This window comes from Rana temporaria, chromosome 3 (genome assembly GCF_905171775.1).
Source record: "Rana temporaria chromosome 3, aRanTem1.1, whole genome shotgun sequence".
NCBI lineage: Eukaryota > Metazoa > Chordata > Amphibia > Anura > Ranidae > Rana > Rana temporaria.
In genome coordinates this window covers 71,689,389-71,710,479 of record NC_053491.1, presented here as the reverse complement: position 1 = coordinate 71,710,479, position 21,091 = coordinate 71,689,389, and the positions used below count along the sequence as shown (strand labels likewise).

General features: G+C 42.0%; 1 protein-coding gene across 1 annotated transcript in view; it reads left to right on the top strand.

The window, feature by feature from the left end:
- The window catches only part of RFX7 (regulatory factor X7), a 164,568-nt gene that overhangs the window by 74,291 nt on the left and 69,186 nt on the right, over positions 1-21,091 (top strand). Inside the window, exon 2 of the mRNA XM_040342738.1 lies at positions 13,487-13,520. Coding sequence (XP_040198672.1) covers positions 13,487-13,520 — 34 coding nt within the window. The remainder of the gene's footprint in view (positions 1-13,486; positions 13,521-21,091) is intronic.

The window sequence follows — 21,091 nt, the reverse complement described above, 5'->3', positions numbered from 1 at the left end:
TAAAAGATTTTGGTCGGCTGTTATTGCCATGACAAGATATGCAAGGAATGGGGATCATTGTGATGAAAGGAAAGGGGAGAGATGAAAATCTCAGAGATTCTAATCCTTCTACGCTTTTGTAATAAAAATATATATATTTTTCCCGCTGCAACCTCTGACCCCCCACCTCCCTTCACTTCCTGTCTCTTTCATGTCCTTTTCCTAGGACAGGAAGTGAAGGGAAAATCTTCCCTGTTGGGACACAGGCAGCAGTAGAGTTTTTAACCCTTTACTTTTCTTTGTAGAACGTCAAAAGTTTTGGCTGTAGTTGAGTAATACGCTTCAAGCTGACATCTAACAAATACAAATATTTGTGTTTTTATATAATGACCATTTTCCCACAAGAACTCCTTCCACTCAGTCCTGTAAAAGATTTTCAGCAACAGCATTACAGAACGTGCACCAATCATTTCTAGACCCAGCTATCTGATCATTTCTCTGGCGAGTATTCTGCTGTTCAGTATGCAAAGCAAACATAGTATAGTCTGTCTTATGTGTGTTATGACATTTCCTGAACGCTCTGTTCTAGGGCATGTCTGGCACAAAATCCAGTAAATTGAGCTGCAAGATATTTTTGTATAGCTACGCTTGTAGTCTCTGTAATAATTGGTCTACCTGCTCACCTTGCATTAGTTTTATAGGTCCTATTATTATTTTTTTATCCCAGTGCTGTTACGAAATCCTGTCAAGAAATCATTACAACATAATTGTCTTTATATGCAGAACTGGCAGAAGTACCTGGATCTGCCTTGCTATTTGCTTCCTTTAGTTCCTTGAACAGAAGAGCCATACTGTCTAGGACAAAAACAGTCAGCATGGTGATCCTATCGGTTCTAATTGCACAGTGACCTCAGGCACTGTGAAAGAGCACAAGGATGTCTTCATCAGTCTGCTTCTACACCTCCATTAAAGGGGTTGTAAAGGTTTAATTTTTAATTTTATTTTTGAAATAACAAACCTACCATACTTACCTCCACCGTGCAGTTTGTTTTGCACAGAGTGGCCCCGAACCTCATCTTCTGAGTCCCTTGACGGCTGTCTCGTCTCCTCTCAGCAAGAGCTAACCCCCCTCTGGGAAGCGCTCTCCCAAGGGGGTTAGCTTGCGGGCGCGCTCCTGTGTGATACAGTCAGCTACTACAACACACTCAACACTGACTTCATTGATTTGGTTGACAGGAGCGGGAGCCAATGGCTGCGCTGCTATCAATCATCCAATGAAGAGCCCACAAGAGCTGGGGGAAAGCATCATGTGATCCCGCCTACGGAGATTCAGGGCTCAGGTAAGTAAAACGGGGGCGCGGGGGGGGGGGGGGGGGGGTGGAGAGGGCAAGGTGTTTTTTCACCTTAATGCATTGGACACATTGAGGTAAAAAAAAATGAAGCTTTACAACCCCTTTTAATTGCAATGTTATCTGCAGGCAACTACAGCTGCCTACCAAATGCACCTATCGCCCCAGAATCCCAGGGCATTCTGATGGGGAACGTTTCGACATTCCTTGATGGTACTTAAGCTTGCACGTCCTTTCCTGCACTTGCACATTCCTATCGGTCAGTGAGACTGCCCGTCGTAGTGATGGGCCAATGGGAATGTGTGTGTGTGGGCGCAGGGGGGTCATTAGTGTGGTTTCATGTAACAAAGCATATCTGTAAAAAGAAATATAGGCTAAGCTTATAATTTCTGATTGTAGGCACACTATTCTATTAGTCTTAAAAGAACCTATCAGGGCAGTGCCTAGTCACACCATAACCCACACATACTGATGTGTTTTGTAAATGTGCCCACTAAAATGCATTAACCACTCACTGACTAGCGACATACTCGTACGTTGCTGGACTTCAAATGATCGTATCAGGACGATGACTGCAACTGCAGGCATCACCCAGGTACCATTTTTCAGAGCTCTCTTGTAAAAGCATTGCTAGTGGCTAACTAGCCCCTCGATTTTCTTTTACAAGCAGTGGAATTGGACATTCCCCCCTCCTCCCGTTGCTTTACCAGGATCTCTCGTCCCACCGGGAGTCCCGATCGATCAGCCAGCAGTTACACCAGCTGATCACGGAACCAAACAAAGATTGGATTGGCTTTGTTTGGCTCTGGTCTAGTAACCCAGAAGCGATGACCGTGCATTTATTTTCGTTTACCTGGATGTAAACGGCATCGTTTTTAAAAATGTAAAACACTTGATTTCTTGGTGTGATCAAATGCGTTACCGGTCACAAACCTATTGCTGTGACAAAGATGTCTACATTCCTTGTGATCGCAATAAAAGTAAAAATTTAATAAATAGTAATAAAAAAAGTAAAGTTGCCTCGTCCCCTATGCTCGCCTGCAAAGGCGAACACATGCATTGGTCCAGTACGCATGCAAACAGCGATCATCCCACACGTTTTAAAGCAGGTCACCTATGGATAGTAAAATCGTTGTCGTTTGTCACCATTACACAGGTGTGCGCAATTTTAAAGCGTGGCATGTTTGGTATCTATTTGCTTGGCATAACATTATTTTATATATCTTACCAAAATATTGGGTTATGTATTTTTATTTATTTTTTTCATTGAAATTCAAAAGTGTATTAAAAAAAAAATTGCGTTTAAAAAACCGCTGCAAAAATGAGTAGCGCCCGCATATGTAAATGGTATTCAAACCACACATGTGAGGTATTGCCATGATTGGTAGAGCGAGAGCAATAATTCTAGCCCTAGACCTCCTCTGTAACTCAAAACATGCAACCTGTAGAATTTTTTAAACGTCGCCTATGGAGATTTTAAAAGGTGAAATTTGTCGCCATTCCACAAGCGGACGCAATTTTGAAGCTTGACGTGTTGGGTATCAATTTACTCGGCGTAACATTATCTTTCACAATATAAAAAAAATTGGGCTAACTTTACTGTTATCTTATTTTTTAATTAAAAAAAGTGTATTTTTTTCCCAAAAAAGTGCGCTTGTAAGACCGCTGCGAAAATACGGTGTGACAGAAAGTATTGCAACGACCAACATTTTTTTCTCTAGTGTGTTAGAATAGAAAAATATATATAATGTTTGGGGGTTCTTATTAGAGGGAAGGAGATGGCAGACCTCAGCTTCCTTCTGTGAAGGCCGCAAAGCCGCAGTCTCAATTACCGGCGGGCGCGGAGGCCCGCTGCGATCACGCCCGCCGGTAATTGAGGCCGCGGTTTTGCGGCCTACTGCAGCCCTAAGCTTCCCCAGGCGCCAGGTCACAATTTCTTGTCGCAATTGTCACCTGGCGCCCGGATTTTGTCGAGGCCTGCTTTAATGCACGGTAATGTGCAACATGATGTACTGCAAAACGAGTGAATGGGCCCTAAGGCTGTGCTCACACAGTGTTAAAATGACAGAAGTACAGGGCTGCCATTATTGATCTCTCTATAAAAATACTACCTGTCTGTCCGGAACCAGTATGCAGGTCCTTTAATCTGATCTCTGTAGTTGTTGCCTGTCTGCTATGCCATGTCAGTGAGCCAAAACAAGTATTTTTAGGAGAGGTCAGCAGTGGCATCATCAGTGTTTGTCTTAGAACAAGTTTCTTTTTAAAGTGTATGAACCATAAACAAACTTTATTTGTTCCCTTTTGGTCTGTTAAATATAGAATTAAAAGCGTGTTAGTGTTACTAAACCCAGAACCTGCATTCACTATATCTGATCTCCCATCGTACACATTTATTTTAGTGAATATAAACGCATAAATGCCTTTTCTCATCAGCAGTATATAGCAGTCCTGTGACTTCTATCAGTTCCTAGTAAAGCTTGTAGGAGGAGTTTTCATTCTCCCCTGATCCTCTGTCTGGACAGTGCTGATTTTGCCCTGTGCTGATTACATGCACTCTCCCAAGAAAGGAAAAAAACTTTCTAGCAATACACACCAACTGAGCATGTGCAGCCCGTCCACTGGCTCTGTAAATATCAGGTTATTTTTTGGAGACGGTAAACCACGTAAGGGCTCTAATTTGTTGTTTACAAGTTAAAAACTTTTTTTTTGCTAGAAAATTACTTGGAACCCCCAAACATACAATTTTTTTTCTAACACCCTATAGAATAAAATGGCGTCCGTTGCAATGTCCCACCGTATTTACGCAGCGGTCTTAAAAGCTCACTTTTTTTTTTAAATAGTATTATTTTTAGTGAGACTTTTGAGTCATTTTCTGTATTAAGACTTCCAAAAAAAAACTGACTGATTACTTTTCTGAAGTGCTTACTGAACACTTACAGAATGTTTTATAAGCGCTTGCAGTAAATCGATAGCTTTTTCTTCTGGTCTCCAAGCACGTCTCTGTAGGACACATTGCAGATGTAGATTAGAACTGGCGCATAAGCCTTACGCCAGGACGGAAAGATGATTATAAATTTTCTAATGTAGCACAGAAGGTGTCTCAACTGTACATTCTGCTGAGAGTCCATTACACTCCGGTGAAACTTTTTAAAATGGACAGGGCCCCTGACCCGTTGTGCAACAGATGCAGGGCAATGTCTGGTGATTTGATTTGTCTGCTTTGGCGTTGCCCCAAACTCCACAGGTTCTGGACGGGGGTCTTGGCTACACTCAATTCAGTGTTCCAGACCAACATCCCTCTTGACCCGCTACATTGCCTTCTTGGAGTTCTAGAAGGGCTGATACCGGAGGAGTTGACTCGACTGGCGTTTGCCAGAGCGCTATTTCAGGCCAGGAAAACTATTCTTCTGAATTGGAAATTGGAGGCGCCCCCTACAATTAAAACTTGGTTGCTGCACATGGGTAAAGCGCTTATAATGGAGGAATACATTTACCAACACTGGGGAAATGCGGATAAATTTGATAGGTTGTGGGATTCATGGCTTGCCACGCCTGGCTTAAGCCCCCTGTCAAGTGACATTGACAATGTTTACATTTCCAGAAATCACGTTCTGTGTACAGGAGTTTATTTTTGATAAATGTTCTCAATACAAACAATTATTTGCTTGTTCTGGGAATATATAGTCTCAAAGGTATCTTTGCGACTGTATCTGCTATTATTCCAAGTGCAATGTAGGAAAATGACATCCAACACCATTAAATCACACTAAATATAAAACAGTTGTACAAAATATTGCTATTCTTCTTTTAATGGCTGTGTATCTAATATTACATTTTTTTGTAGAATATTCTTGTAGAAAATCAGGCCCATGGCACACCTGTAACCCATTTACTGATGGCAGGATCGCTATGCAGGACAGGTAGAGCAGAGAAATACCTGTATCAACAGATTTCTCCATCAGTAACTGGATTGAGGTGTCGCTCTTCTAAGCAACCTTCTCTTATTGAAAAAGTACTTGTGGAAACAGGTATTTTCACCGCAATTTTTTGTGATCCCGACGGTGCTAAGTGGTCACCAGTGACAGGATCACAAATGTCACATAGGCCTAAAGGTTACGTGACAGACCGAAGGGCTAATTAGTAATCCTAAGCTTCTTTAGAGATAACATGATAGGTGGCTTAGCTTTACTTAATTTGTTATCTTACCACAAGGCTGTGTTGTTCTGACCTAAAATGACCCTTTTGCTTAAATTAAGGCTTCATTCACACTTGTACGACTTGTCATGCAACTTTTGACATCAAGTTACCCATGTTTTCCAATGATACCCATTCATATATGCGCAACCTAAAGTTGTTCATGCTCTACTTTGGTCCAACTTTCATGCAACGTGAGGACTGTAGACATCAATATTAACCCTCAGAAATTGCATTAAAGCCATAGTATAATGTTACACAATACAACTTGTGTGCAACAGTTGTCCATTATCACTGGTCAAAGCCAAAGTTGTATCAAAGTTGCACTCCAAAGTCAGAGCAACTTTTGAGTCGTACAAGTGTGAATGTAGCCTAAGGCCCCTTTCGCACTTGTTGTGACTTGTCCTGCAAAGTCGCATGGTAAGTCGTTCCCCATGATTTCCAATGATAACCATTCATATATGTGCAACTTCAAGTCGTGCCTACTTGAAAGTAGTCCCTGTACTACTTTGGTCCGTCTCTCATGCAAGTTGATGTCCATAGACCTCAAGTTTACACAGGCATTCCCTGAAATTTCGGCAAAATAGCGGTAATGGGGCTTTAAGTCAAGTACTCCTTTTGTGTACAGATGGGTAATAAATAGTTTAAATTAGAAAACTATTTTTTTTTGTTTTTTAGCACATATATTTTTAGTGTTTTTTTATTTTGGTGTTTTAGCCACTAGAAGCAGGTTTATATTTTGTACAGGCTCACTTTGTGTCCATCCTTAACATTAGCTTAAAGCACACTTTTACTTAAAAGGGAAAGTAACACTAATCGGCCTCTCTCACCCCCACCCCCCTCCTGACATATGTTAATTTTTGTTGGGGAGGGGGGTCCTGCTCCCACTTGAGTAATACTTGCAAAATTACATCAGCATGTTGTGTAGTGCTGCAAATTTTGTTAGTGTATGTGGTGAGCAAATATGTCTGCCTACATGTACATATATGTAGCGCCACCCCGTAGGGGCTGCTTGAGGATAACTCCCCAAAGGTTGCCCTGACCTTGCAAGCTTCCTGACACCCTGGGTTCTGACATTATTCAACAAAAGATTACGAATGCACAAGACACCAAAAAATATCATAAATTGCAAATGGCTACTTTACTAGATATTATTGAGTTAAAGTGATACTAAAGCTTCGGTTAAAAAAATAAAATAAAAAAATAACAAACATGTCATACTTGTCTCCACTCTGCAGCTCGTTTTTCACAGAGTGGCCCCTAACATCCATTTCTGGGGTCCCTTGGCAACTCTCGCAGCTCCTCCCCGCATTAGATAACCCTCTAGGAGAAGCGCTCTCCCGAGGGGGTTACCTTGCGGGCGTGCTCCTTAGTCATTCATTTGGCGTCCATAGACGCTGAGTGTATGACTCGGTGCCGGCGCCCGCGTCGTTGGATTTGATTGACAGCAGATAAAGGGGCGCAGGTTAGTAAAACAGGGGGGGGGGGGCTAGGTGGCTGGTGACTGCCAGGTGTTTTTTTCACCTTAATGCATAGGATGCATTAAGGTTAAAAAACACAAGCCTTTACAACCCCTTAAACAAAACAATGGAAATAAAATGTAGAATATGTGTTTTTTCCCAAAATGCAAGTTATACAAAGAAATGGCAGTAGCGGTGAACCTGGAAGTATGAACCAACAGATCTAAAGGAGGCCTATGACCCCAGGTACAAAAGGTGGAAGAAAAAAATGTTCGTCAGCTCCCTCTAAGCCCTGATGCCATGGGCATACAGAAATAACAAAATACAAAATGTACAATCTGAGTAAGCGTTCCTTTTTAAAGTGAACAAATGTGGTGGGCTGATTCCTTTGTTTGGGAGGGAGAGAAGAGTCCTTGAAGTGAAGGTATCCAGATCCTTTAGATAGCTATACAGGGGCCTAAAGATTTTGCTGTACAATGGTGAATAGCATAGCAAAGTGTTTCCCAGCAGAGGGCCTTTAATGTACAAAGGTTAGAGTAAAGGTGTCTGCATGTAGTGTTTTTGTATGTAATACTCACCAATACTAAGGATTCTAAGGCTCAGGGATATAGGATTTCCTAGAATAGGCTCTTGAAGGATCTGCAGTATAAGATGCCTGGCTGTGCATCTGGCAACCCTGGGATTCAGCAGCATCTGTGTGGGTGTAGGTGAGAGTGACACCGGATAGGAACTCTCATCTACAATGGGAAGTTGGTAACTGCGGATCTGCCTTTCAGGAACATGGCGCCCACTCACACCAAGCCTAGCCTCTCACTTCTGTATCTGCAGGCCTTGAGTCCCGAGAGAGAGAGCACCTCCCCGGACTGCTCTGTCCCAGCTGGAACTTATAGTTTGCAGCAACATTAGATCCATTGCAATCCCAGCTTTCCGGACTATATGTCCCACGATCCCCTGCTTTAAGTAGTCTCCATCTCTCTGCGGTCAGTAAATTGTCACCATCCCCAGGCTGAACACTAAAAGGAACAAAGCTCAATGCAATCTTTGTTAACCCCTTCAAGCTGACCATATGCAAATATGCGGCCCTAGTGGACTGGGCTTTTTTCCGTGGGACCGCATATTTTCGTATCTCCGTTTGTGCTGGAAGCGCTCCGCATAGCTGTTTTTTTTATTTATTTTTTTACTATTTTAGCCCAATTTTGTTTGGATAAAAAAAAAGCAGGAGATAGCCATTACCATTTACCACCAAATGAAAACCCAATTTATCCTGAAAAAAACAAGGTATAATCCACCTGGATGCACAGAGTATGATATGTACGGTTTTACTAACACACGTCAAAGTTGCAAAATTGAGCTTACCCTTGGGCGCAAAGGGGTTAAAGAATGTCCCATGATGGCAAAAGTGAAACGGCCAGCACATGGCTACATATATATTTTGAACTATATATAGAAATAAAGTTGTTAACATTAATAACTTTGGTTACATCAAGACCTGAATGACGGCTACAGCGTGGACCTACTTTGCCGGGAGGGCGCCAATAGACATCCCCCCGTGATCAAAAGGTCTGCGTGCCCCCAGCAGGGCGCGTACGGTGTGCTCTGTGATCAGCGAGTCTGAGACTCGCTGGATCACAGATCGGAGTAAGGAGTCGATCCCGACTCCTTACCACGTGATCAGCTGTCAGCAATTGACAGCTGATCATATTTATTTTTTTTCCTCACGCTGATGGCTGTCAGCGGGACATCGGTCAGCCGCCAGCTCATTTGTGCCACCTGCCAGTGCTACCTGTCAGTGCTCACAGTGCCACTTATCAGTGTCACAATCAGTGCCATCTATCAGTGGTACCTATCAGTGCCGCCTTATCAGTGGCCATCAGTGCCGCCTTATCTGTGGCTATCAGGTGCCCATCAGTGCATATCAATGAAGGAGAAGAATTACCTGTTTGAAAGATTTTATAACAAACTATGAAAATGTTTTGTGTTTTTTTTCAAAATGTTTCATCTTTTTGTATCTTTAGCAAAAAATAAAAACCCCAGTGGTGATTAAATACCACCAAAAGAAAGCTCTTTTTGTGTGAAAAAAATGATAAAATTTGCACTTGTACAGTGTTGCATTCAAAGAGTGACCGCGCTAAAAGCTGAAAATTGGTCTGGGCATGAGGGGGGTTTAAGAGCCCAGTAAGCAAGTGGTTAAAGTGACGATATTTCTTTTATAGGTATTTCTTTAATGCATATATATTCACCATTTGTATGTACATTTTCTGCAGTACTTGTATGACTAGCAACAACTTGTTTGCACAGAGCACATTTCATAGAACACTCTCACTTTTCTAGCACTGAAAAAAATGTGCTAGTACCTCTCATTTCCTGTTGGCTCTCAATGGTCACCTCACGGTTATTATTGGGTAGAAGATGTCAATAAAGGACCTTGGACCATTGTTAAAGTGGAACTACAGTTAATTTTTCGATTTTTCATCTATTAAATCTTCTGCCTTTGTTTTAACTTTGGCTAGTAAAACATTTTTTGCCAGTAAGTAAACACTTTATACAGCCCACTTCCTGTTTCCTGTCTGGTAAAAAGCCTAGGCTTATGACATCATGCACAGCTCCCTCTCTTACTCTTGTGAGAGTTTGGCAGGAAGGGAGGGAGATGGGTCATAAGAGGGCAATTGAGAGCTGCAGAGCTGGAGGTGTGCCTCTATGTGTCTGTGTAAATCCAGGAAGTGAACAAGCAGCAGCTTCAGCTGCCCAAAGTTAAAATGGATGCAGCCAGACTCAGTGGAGGGAGATTTCTGCAAGTACAGAATCACAGTATGTATAAAATAATATGCGAAGTGATTGGAGGGAAGCTTCACAATAACAAAGATGTTTTTATTACAAATGATGTGAGCAGACTGCAGTTCCTCTTTAACGACCCATGCTGTTTTCAGCTAGGTAAGTATAAATCTGCAAAAAAAAAAAGAAACCCATACGTCTATTTTTAAAAGAAAAGTAAAGGTGTTTTTGTTTTGTTATTTTTTTTTAGGAATCCTACTTGCCTCAGTGGATGCAACATCGGTCCCCTGGCGCCTCTGCACTGAAAACCGAGCGATCGAACATCTCTGATCACTGGGTTTTCAGAGCTTCCCGAGCAGAGAGCTATAGACTGTCAGTCACCGCTCTCTGCTCTGCTCCCTCCTCGCGCACTGGAGCGCTGGGCTGTGGAAGGGGTGGGGAGCGGCTGGCTCAGGCTCTCAGTGGGTCACTAAGACGGGTGTCAGTCCAGGCACCTGGCGGATCCAGACTTTGTCATGACTCGGTGCCTGGACTGACTTCCGTGACATCAGCACAGAGCAGACTTCAGCCCTGCAAAATGAACTGCACTCCTGTGATCCATAGGACAGCCAAACAAGCTTTGGCTGGACTTCTCCTTTAAGCATGCAGGCAGTAGGGCGTGCTTATCTGAGAAAGCCCCTCCTCCTGATTAAAGAAAATGCCCATAAAGATTCCTGGGGTGTATGGCATCATTTTGGCCTAGGCCAAAAACCAGGAAGTAGCTAAAGAAATGTGAAAAAAAGTTTAAAACCAGTAAATCTACCTTCCTATTTACTTATTCATTTTAGCAGCATAAGAATTAAAAATAGTTAATGTTGATTGTGAGAATTTAGTTCCACTTTACCAGGGCCTTTTTATCATGCCTTTCCTTCTACTTACATTTTTTTTTTCCTGCATTTTTTTTGTATAGCAGAAAATCTAGAATGGCATTTACTGTTCACAGAACAATACATAAGGGATGTTTCAGAAAATGGTAAATAACCTAAAACACCCTTGACATTTTACGCTGCAGCAGTGTACTATATCGTCTGCGTCTGTTTTTAGATGCAGCCACGGGAAGCCGATATTATAGCAGCTGTTCTAATGTATAAGAGAATTCTGTATTATACCTAGAAGTGCCAGTGTCATAATTGGTATACTTTTAATACCAGCGCACAGGGCCAGGATAAATGGGTTTCTATGTGATTTACCTCCTGTACAGTTGGCGTTGAATTGGCCTCAGCCTGTCGGAATCATCCCAAGGCTTATTTTTACAGTAAAAAGAAGGTCAGCACATCTGAAGGAAACCGGCCTCATACCCAAGGCAAAATATAATTCAGAGCGCCAGATTTTCTTCACCCCGTAGGTGTAGCACAGAATTTCCAAATGTTTCTCTGCACTGTAGCATGCTCCCCCACCCCAATGATATGCTTCTTTGTCCATGCTCCTGACACTGCCTGCCTCCCGTGCGGCAATAAAAATGCCTTGTGATCGGGCTTGAGGTAACCGGAGGACACAATACTCAGTGTCTTACTAATATGCAAATGAAGTGTCTCACACAGGCACGACTTGGACAGATTATTTTCTATCCAAGCAGATGCAGTGCCTTTTTCTACCACACACCATTACTTATAATGTGGAAGCTTCTGTACAACACCGTTATTAAACACAAAACTTTGTACTTTTATATCTAGGGACATCTACTATGACAATGTGCATGGCTCAAGATGTCTGCATGTGACATGGATTTCAGGTGGTGGTGCGTTTGTTTTGTCTGATGTGGTCAGGATGTGACCAGGCTCTTTTTATATAGATTCAATCCATTGGGCATTGAGATTTGCAGAATAAAGCCCTGCAGAAGGCCGGGAATCACGTCAGGAAAAAAACGTTGGTTTTCCTGACGGGATTCCTGGCAAGCTTGGCTTGCCAAGCTGTGCATACAGACAGCCATTCAAAAGAACCACCGTTCTTTTGAATGACAAGAACGCGGTGATGTCATCGACTACGACGAGCCAGGGCTCATCACATTAGATGCCGTCGCCGCCATCTTGCTACACCCCACGTTATCGTTGTATGCTGATTTGCATGCGTCGGTCGTATCGCGCATGCACGGGTTTAGCATGGACAGGTAAGCATACAGACCACTGGTTTTCATAGCAGGAAACACTCTGCCGGGAATCCTGACGACAAAATAGCCGGGTTCTCTATTTTCCCATTGGGATTCCCAGCCAAATGCTTTCCTGGCAGTTTTCCTGCCGGGAAAACCAGTCGTGTGTACGAGGCTTAAGAGAGGACTACGAATCTAGACTATATAATTTTGCATTGTATGTTGGATTGTATGTTTTGTTTTGTCATTTGTGTTTTCTCTGGTTTTTCTTTTTAAACCATGTACTTAACACAGTTGTTCTTGTAAATGGGGCTTGATGAAGGTTTGCTTTGGTTGGAGTATTGTTATATGTTTTGTAAATTAACTTATTTCACTAACAAGGCTTTCTGTGATTGGACAAGGGGCTTTTGAATGTCACAATTTCCCCCTTTCAATCTAAGAATGCCTTATGTTCTTTGAAAGGAATTCAAGGTGCTTTTGAATGAAGGTGCTGCATAGCGAGCAATACGCTGTGATCGTTGTTCTCCAACCCCAACTGCCATGTTCATCACTTTAGTGGTGACATCACCATCAGAGGTGGCATATAAGTTACACCCCATTCACACTTGTGCAACTTGTCATTCGACTTTGGACTTCAAATTTCAGGACAAGTCATACCCCAGGTTTTCCAATAATAACATTCATATACTGTGTGTGTGTGTGTGTGTGTGTGTGTGTGTGTATGTGTGTAGAGAGATAGATAGAGAGACAGATGGAAAGATATATAGAGATAGATAGATATATCTATCTATCTCTATATCTATAGATATGTGTGTTTGTACGACTTAAAGTCGCAGCGACTTCAAAGTACTGTAGTTCATTGCACTGCTTTGGTCCGACATTCATGGAACTTGAGGGCCATATACTTCAATGTTGACCCTCAAAAGTTGCATGAAAGTGTACATGCAACAGTTGGTCCAACTTTGCAGAAGGACGAGAAGTCGCATTCAAGTCGCACCTATCCAAAGTCACACAACTTTGGAGTCGTTCAAGTTTGAAAGAAAGATGTAGCAGCCAGCAGTGTGGCTCACATCATTACAATTATCATATTGGGGGGGGGGGGGGTTAAAACGAATGTCAGTTTTTTTTCTTTTATTTTTGCCATCTGTGCAACAATAGGGTGATTCCCCTTTCTTCCTTTTGTGTAGACTCCAACAGGAAGTGGGAGGATATCTTTCCATTTTGAGGGATATCCCCTCTTGGACTGTTTCCCCATTATCAGATTTCTCCTCTATTCCTGTTCTGGTGGCAGGTTTAGCATTTATGATTTCCCTCACTTCCATTCCTGGTTACATTGCTGATCAGGACAATTTGGAGAGCGTGAATCCTTCTAACGGGGACACAGACTGCACTGAAAACCCTATAGAGGTTCTATCCCTTTACCACTCTATCCAAATCTTAACAGAAAAAAAAGAGAAAATGTATATCTAGTTATACTTGAATTCATTATTCAAGGGGATATTTAAGTATAATGTTTGTGGCTATAGGGATCCTGTTTTAATTTATTTTTAAATTTGAATTATTGTTTTATTTGACTAATACCTGCTTGTTTCTTTTGTTTTCTTTAGTAAATCCATACAGTCAAAAGTGGACTGCATTTTGGTGAGTAAGAATACTTTAATACCTTTTAATATTGAAGTACTTCAGTAAATGTAAACTGTATTAAATAAAAGCTTAAGAATCAGAATAGGTGCGCACAACTCCGTTTTAAAAGGAATACTAGTTTTGCGTGCGATTGGCTTGTGGTCATGAACAGGCATGTATAGGTATAATAATTGCCATAATTAAAGTTTTTATATATAATACCCTGAATCTAAAAATGTGTCTCCTTTAACCAGCATTGCATACACTTTCTTTGTTCTTTTTCGGCAAACTATAGGAATCTCAACAAACGAAAAAACCTCACGAGCAACCTAAGATCGGTTCTCTAGCGTCTATTACCATCCGATCCGTGTGTATGTAAAAACAAATGATTTCAATCAGTGTTTATAACTTTTTACACCAAAATAATCTTTACTAAAGTGCAAAGTGATTACTCACATTTTCAGGGTGCTTAGAGTGCACCACTCTGACATTGCTAAGTAAAAATGTACAGTCCGTTATCTCCGTGACAAAAGCCGCTGATGTAAGAATCCCCCCACTGGGTTCACTCGCCGTACCATCCTCGCGGTTAACACAGAATCTAATAGAAGCACATTAATTGAATTCATTCAAACTATAGGGATATATTATATAAGTAAATAAAGAAAGAAACTTATATTCTTAATGTCAATGACATGCTAGTTAGCAATTAGACAACCCTCACTGTCCTGTTTGCAGTGTAGAGGTGACATTGTCTTCCTAGCTTGAGAGCTTCTTTAAATCTGCCCAGCCAGTGTCAGCTCTCTGCATGATTAACAGCGGCCCTGGTTGGGAGCAGCGCTGTTAGCCAATTAGGGCTGCTTTTTTTTCTCTCCGCTGCAACTTTACTCCACCAGAGGCCTTTCTTACATAGTTCAAAGCTGAGAGATAGCGGTCACATTACTGCTCAGAAAATGCTTAAAAAGCTATAAAGTATTGTTCTCGTACAATTAATATGGCATACTATTATACCTAACCTGCATCCTATTTTTTATTTATTTTTTAAACCTTTGAAATAAAACATGAACAGAACGTATCCTACTATAGTGTGTACTAGCCTCAGTCCAAGGCACATGTCTGCTCTAGCATTTCTTCAATATCTGCATGATACATATCTGACAAGTTATGCCAATACCAGACAGACCCAGGAAATTGAACCGTCACCCCCCCCCCCCCCTCCCAGCACGTTTCATTATGGGGCCTCCACTCAGGTCTCAGATTACACTTGACTCCCTGCTCTATACTGTGCAGTGTGTCACGTCAGATCTCTGTTGGAGTTTAGGAATGGCTTTTGATTTGTGTGTTTTTTTTTTTTTTTATCTCTGTATTACCCAAAGCTTGTCCCTTCAGTGAGTATATGTAAGGATTTACAACCACTGTTACATACATTACATTTTCTATATATTAACACATGCTTTAAGTGGTAAAAAAAAGAGCAGAACACTTTCCAGAGCTGATTGTGCTTAAAGTGGAGCTCCACCCAAAAGAGGAAGTTAGTGTCTTTTAAGCGGATGTGCCATGAAAAAAAAATATTAAAAGCCAGCAGCTACAAATACTGCAGCTGCTGACTTTTAATATTAGGACACCTACCTGTCCTGGAGTCCAGCGCCGTCCGCAGCAGAGGAGGAGCGATCGCTCGTCACTCTGCTGCTCCCCCCGCCATCCTCGGTGAGGGAACCAGGAAGTGAAGCGCTCCGGCTTCACTACCCGGTTCCCTACGGCGCATGCACGAGTTGCGCTGCACCGCTGATTGGCTCCTGCTGCGCTCTGGGAGCCGAGTGTTCCCAGAGCACAACGGGGGGAGGACGGGAGGTGACATTCTGCCCGCAGTTTACCCGAAATTGTGTGGCCGGAAGTGGGTGCAAATACCTGTCTTTAGACAGGTATCTGCACCCCCCTCCCCCTGAAAGGTGTCAAATGTGACACCGGAGGGGGGGAGAGTTCCGATCAGCGTGAGTTCCACTTTAGGGTGGAGCTCCGCTTTAAGCACTCTCTCCCCCAATCCCCCCCCCCCCCATATACCATATTTGGCATGTAATTCTGTTTGAGGTACCCACTTCCATTCGCTCGGACCGACTTGGCGATCAGAGCGGAAGTTCTCCTCTCCCCCCTCCCCCAATCTTCGTGCACACTTCACAGGTCCCAGAATATTGCCTGACCATTCGGGAGACTCAGCGCAACTCGTGCCTGGATGTGAAGCCACAAGGTGTCACAGCTGGGTGTCCACAGTTGTAATGCCGGCGCCGTGGAGAGAAAAGGAAGAGAACAGTGGGTTTGGGTGGCCACACCGCTGGACCGTGGAACACACTTTTTGTAGCTTCTGATTTTTAATAAACACAAAAATTAGTGGAACTCCGCTTTAAGGGTAACCATAAATGATGCAAATTTAAAAGCAATGTGACCAGTTCAAGCATCCATGTTTTGCTGGGCAGTTATCGATTTTTGTAGGATTTCTTAGCTGGTCAATAAGAGTGGACACATAGTCGCAGCCCATTAAATTCAATGGCACCTTTTCTAATCTATGTGACTTTGAATAGGTTTCTGCACTATTTTGATGCAACTTATTTGCGACTTGTGTGCCAGAGAGTGTAAAGTCACATTTTAAATTGCGTTACCTTGGAGTCGCCCCAATGTGAATGGAGCCTCATTGCACACAGAGGTTTTGCAGCATGTAGGCATATGCACCTTTTGTTCCAGTTAGCCTTCTTTATGGTGAAAAGTTAACCTTTACAAGTTTGATTGGTTGCATGAAACCAGGTAATATTTTGGGATGGTGAGTGACAAATTGCTGTGGTTAAAAGTTTGAAATTACTGTTTTCCCAACAAGTTCTTAAGAAAGGATAATAAGTCCTGGGAGACAGATGGACCTGTACCTAGATATTTTGGATAAGTTCTTGTGCCTTTTAATGTAGTCAGTGGAAAGACCAGCACCAAAGCAGAATTAAAGTTTATTTTTCTGTTAAAGTGATTGTAAAGTCTGTCTGTCTGTTTAAAAAAAAAACATGTTATACTTACCTGCCCTGTGCAGTGAATTTGCACTGGGCAGCCATGTTCCCCCTCTTCTCTGGCCCCTCTTTGCTGCTCCTGGCCACGTTTTCCAGTCGAGTGCCCCTACAGCAAGCAGCTTGCTATGCAAACCCCCTGTATCCTGTTCTTATATCAGCCAATTTTTACTTTAAAAATATACATGAAATGAGAAAGGAGAACCAGGGTAGGACTGGGAGTGGCAGTGTTGTTATGTGCAGTGATTTTCTCTGCTCCCTATGCAAATGAGGAAGCATAATGAGATATTAAGAGGGAGGCGTATAAAGCCTATGACCTTACACTGTGCCTGCACAGCAGCTGGGAGACCTTCTACAAAGCCACAAGACATATGCTTTTGCAAGCATTCATGCACTATTTTTAACTATTAATCTCAGCGTCTGAATCATAAAAAAAACATAGTTCTGTTTTAAAAATGTCTTTTGGTGCATGATATATATATATATATATATATATATATATATATATATATATATATATATTAGTGCTGTCAAGCGATTCAAATTTCTAATCGCGATTAATCGCATTAATGTCATAGTTAACTCACGATTAATCGCGCGATTAAGGAGGTTCACCTGTTTTCTTATTTATTTTTATTTTTTTTATAATATTAAATTGTGTTTTTTTATTTTTTTACATTTTGATCACTTTTATTGCTGTCACAAGGAATGTAAACATCCCTTGTGACAGCAATAGGTGGTGACAGGTACTCTTTATGGAGGGATCGGGGTCTAAAAGACCTCCGAGCCCTCCTTTGCACTTCAAAGTATTCAGATCGCCGAAAACGGCGATTCTGAATACTGTGTACTTTTTTAAATCCGGCGCCATTGGCAGCCGAGAAACCCGGAAGTGTCGTCATGACGCCGCTTCCGTGGTTTCAATGCAGAGACTGAATCAAAGCTGTTTATGGCTTAGTGTCAGTCTCCGCCTGAACACAGAACGCGGCGGATGGAGGATCGGGTCTCCCGGTGGGACGGGAGGCCCGGTCAGAGCGGCGAAAGGCGGCGGGAGGGGGGGATTTCCCCTCCCGCTCCTCCGGCATAACCGAGCGGCTTTTAGCCGCATCGGTTGTTATGTTTGGATAGCCGATCACCCGCTCTAAACAACGGTACCGGGATGATGCCTGCGGTTGCAGGCATCATCCCGGTATAACCCCCGAACGCCGCCTCGTTAATCGCGCAATAAAAAAATTGACGGCGTTAACATGGGTTTGTGTTAACGCCGTTAATAACGCGTTTAACTGACAGCACTAATATATATATATATACATATTAATATTATACAATACATCTCTGCAAAACAGTCACATTTTCCCAAGCTTAAACCATTTAAAGACCCTGCATGTTCAAAAAATATCTCATATGCCAGAAATGCACTCATCTCTGACAAAACACTGGGGCTGGAATTTACTTAAACTGAATAAGGCTGGGTTCACACTACGATTTTCCCGTCCGTCAGCCGCATACGATTTCAGTATTGAAAACGTACGGGCCCGTACGGGAAAACGCATACATAGACAATGCATTGCAAATCGTATGCATCCGGGTGCGTACGATTTGCTGGCAAAAAGTTTTTTAACAGTACGCAAAACTGTGTTCAACCACGGTTTTGCGGCAGTTTTTGAAACCGTATGGCAAACGCACACGTTTTTTTTAACATTAAAGTCAATGGAAAACGCACATATGTGCGGTTCCATACATTTACGTCCGTTTCAGCCGCATACGTTTTTTCATATAAATCGTATGCGGCTGACGGACGGGAAAATCGTAGTGTGAACCCAGCCTTAGACAGAATTTGAAGCAGCTGTGCATTGTAACCAATCCGCTTTTAATGTAAACTTGTTCAGTTAAACTTAAAACATGAAAGGCAGAATCTGATTGGTTGGTTATTTTCCAAATAATTGTGACAAATTACAAAACATTACTCACCATGCCTCCTGCTAAATACCTTGAACTGTCTACTTTCCAAAAAGGAGTCATTTGGGGCTATTTGTACTGTCCTGGTATTTTCGGACCTCAAGAAATGAAATAGTGTGTCATTAAATCAGGATTGTTAATTTTTAGATATATGTACCATAGTGTTTTGGATTCTATAACTTTCCTACAGACTAAATAATATACACTGATTTGAGTTATTTTCACTGAAGCAATGTAGCAGAATACATTTTGACCTAAATTTATGAAGAAAGATTATTTGTAAAATTCTTTTTTCACCCACATTTTTTGGCCTTTTTTCATTTTATTTAGCAAAAAAAATCAAAAACCCAGTACTGATTAAATACCACGAAAAGAGAGCTCTATTTTTGTGACAACATTTTTTAATTTCCTTATGGGTACAGCATTGCATGACCGCGCAATTGTCATTCAAAGTATAGCAGCGCTGAAAGCTAAAATTGGTCTGGGCAGGAAGGGGGTAAAAGTGCCCTGTATTGAAGTGGTTAAAGCTCAGCCCCAGGATATAAAAAAAATCCAAATGCCCATGTTACTTACCTGATGCTATGGTCACGTGAGGGTCCTTCGCTCCTCTTCTTATTTCCTGGGGCTTTCCTTGGAGTGTCCACATCACTGATTGTGGACATTTTATATTGGTGGAGGGGACACTTGGAAGTGTCCCGGTCCATGGGCTCCCGATTGCTGGAGAACACATGGGGCAGTGAAGGGGCCACTACTAGCTTGGCTCATAGAGGAAAACACTTTGATCCATTACACTGGAGAATAGGTTAGGAAGATGTGTCTGGAATCAAGACTGAGGAGTAAGGCAAGTGATGCACAATGCATTTAAACCAGATCTTCACTGCATCTCAGTGACAGCTGAACTCGCCAAATATCCACATAAAAATATAGTTGAACAGTTAAGCCAAAAACATGTTGCGCTATCCAACAATTAAAGTGCAAATGTATAAATATAAAATATGAAAAGTTGATCAAATAAAATATCAAAATTAATGTAAACATATTCAGAAAGTGCTCAGACATATAAATCTATAGACTATCATGTGTGCTCACAAAATGATCAGAAAAGTACTCAGTGCAAAGTCCATAAAAAAGTTCATATGTCTCCAAGTTCCAGTGATTCAGCAAAAGTGAAGAGTTACTGGGAAGTTGATATTTTCTAAAGGCAAATAGACTGTACATTTGCAAGTGCAGTTGCCCTAGAGCTTAGTACACGAGGGAAGCTCTGCTGACTCCCATCATCTGATCGTGTGCAGGCAAAGGTTGCTGTTGGTTTTTTTTTTCTGGCATGTTTTTGGGCATTCTTTGCAAAGTGAAGCTTCCCCCCAATATATTAAAGAAGTTGTAAATCTCCATGTATAATTCAGGGGTGTCAAACTTAAACTCAAACTCAAGTACTGAAAGTACTTACTAGGTGGTATACGACTCCAGATAAAATCCATTCCTTTTACCCCACAGCTCACTCCAATTGCTTTAGAGGGTGCCCTGAAGATGGTAATTACTTTCACATATTGTGGAGTTGCGGTCATCTGGAACCTATTTGGCGAGCCATGGCACATAGACCTGAAAGTTCTATTAAAAAGAATATCTCCCTCACACCTCAATTGTGCCTATTATACGCTAGAGTCCTAGATGTCCCCATCTATTGCAACAGATTGATCCATTCAGTAGTCGGCGCCATACAGTGGATGATGGCTCTCAACTGGAGATCACAAAATTTACAGTGGTCCCAGGTCGAATTCAGGCTGGAGACAATGAAACTCTCTGAGAAAATCCATCACACATTGTGTGATAGTATGCAGGATTTCACTAAGAAATGGAATTACTGGTCCTAAATCCATAGATTACCCTTTTCTTCTCCAAAGCCCTCATATTGCCACCCATACACATTGCCCTTATACTGGCACCCTCAATTGTTTAATTATAAGTGTAATGATTCCTCCCGGTCTTATAATTATTGACACCAAATAACATTAAGCTTTATACGTTACCTTCCCCTACAACTCCTCTTTTTCTCACACTGTGTGATGCCTTGGTATTTCTTATCACAACTTATATACCTTTGCTGTTTTTGTACCATTATGATACACACTGTACTGTACTGTACTGTTTATTTTCTTGTCTTTATGAATAAAGCTTTTTGTAAACAAAAAACAAACTCAAATTTATCGGGGGCCGCATCAGCAGTATGGTTGCCCTCAAAGGGCCCGGGGTCAGAGTGGAAGGGTCAGGATTGTGCTACGTACAGAGTGCAGGGGTCAGGATTGTGCCCAAAATTTCCTCACCATTTGTACTCTCTCCTTCCTTCCTACCTGGCCCAGCTCTGGTACTTCCCTGTATAGGCAGATCCCTCCCTTTTGTATTGGGCTATAGTACCTTCTTGTTTATTGGGCTATAGATGGTACCATCCCTCTGTGGGCGGATCTCTGTGTTTAGTAACAGTACTCAGTTTTGCTATATGTTTTTTTACCATCACCTTAAAATAATAGCACACACTTCATCAACACAAGTGCTTAAGAAGCCTCAGGGCGCAGCCTGCTGGATAGGGGGGGGGGGGGG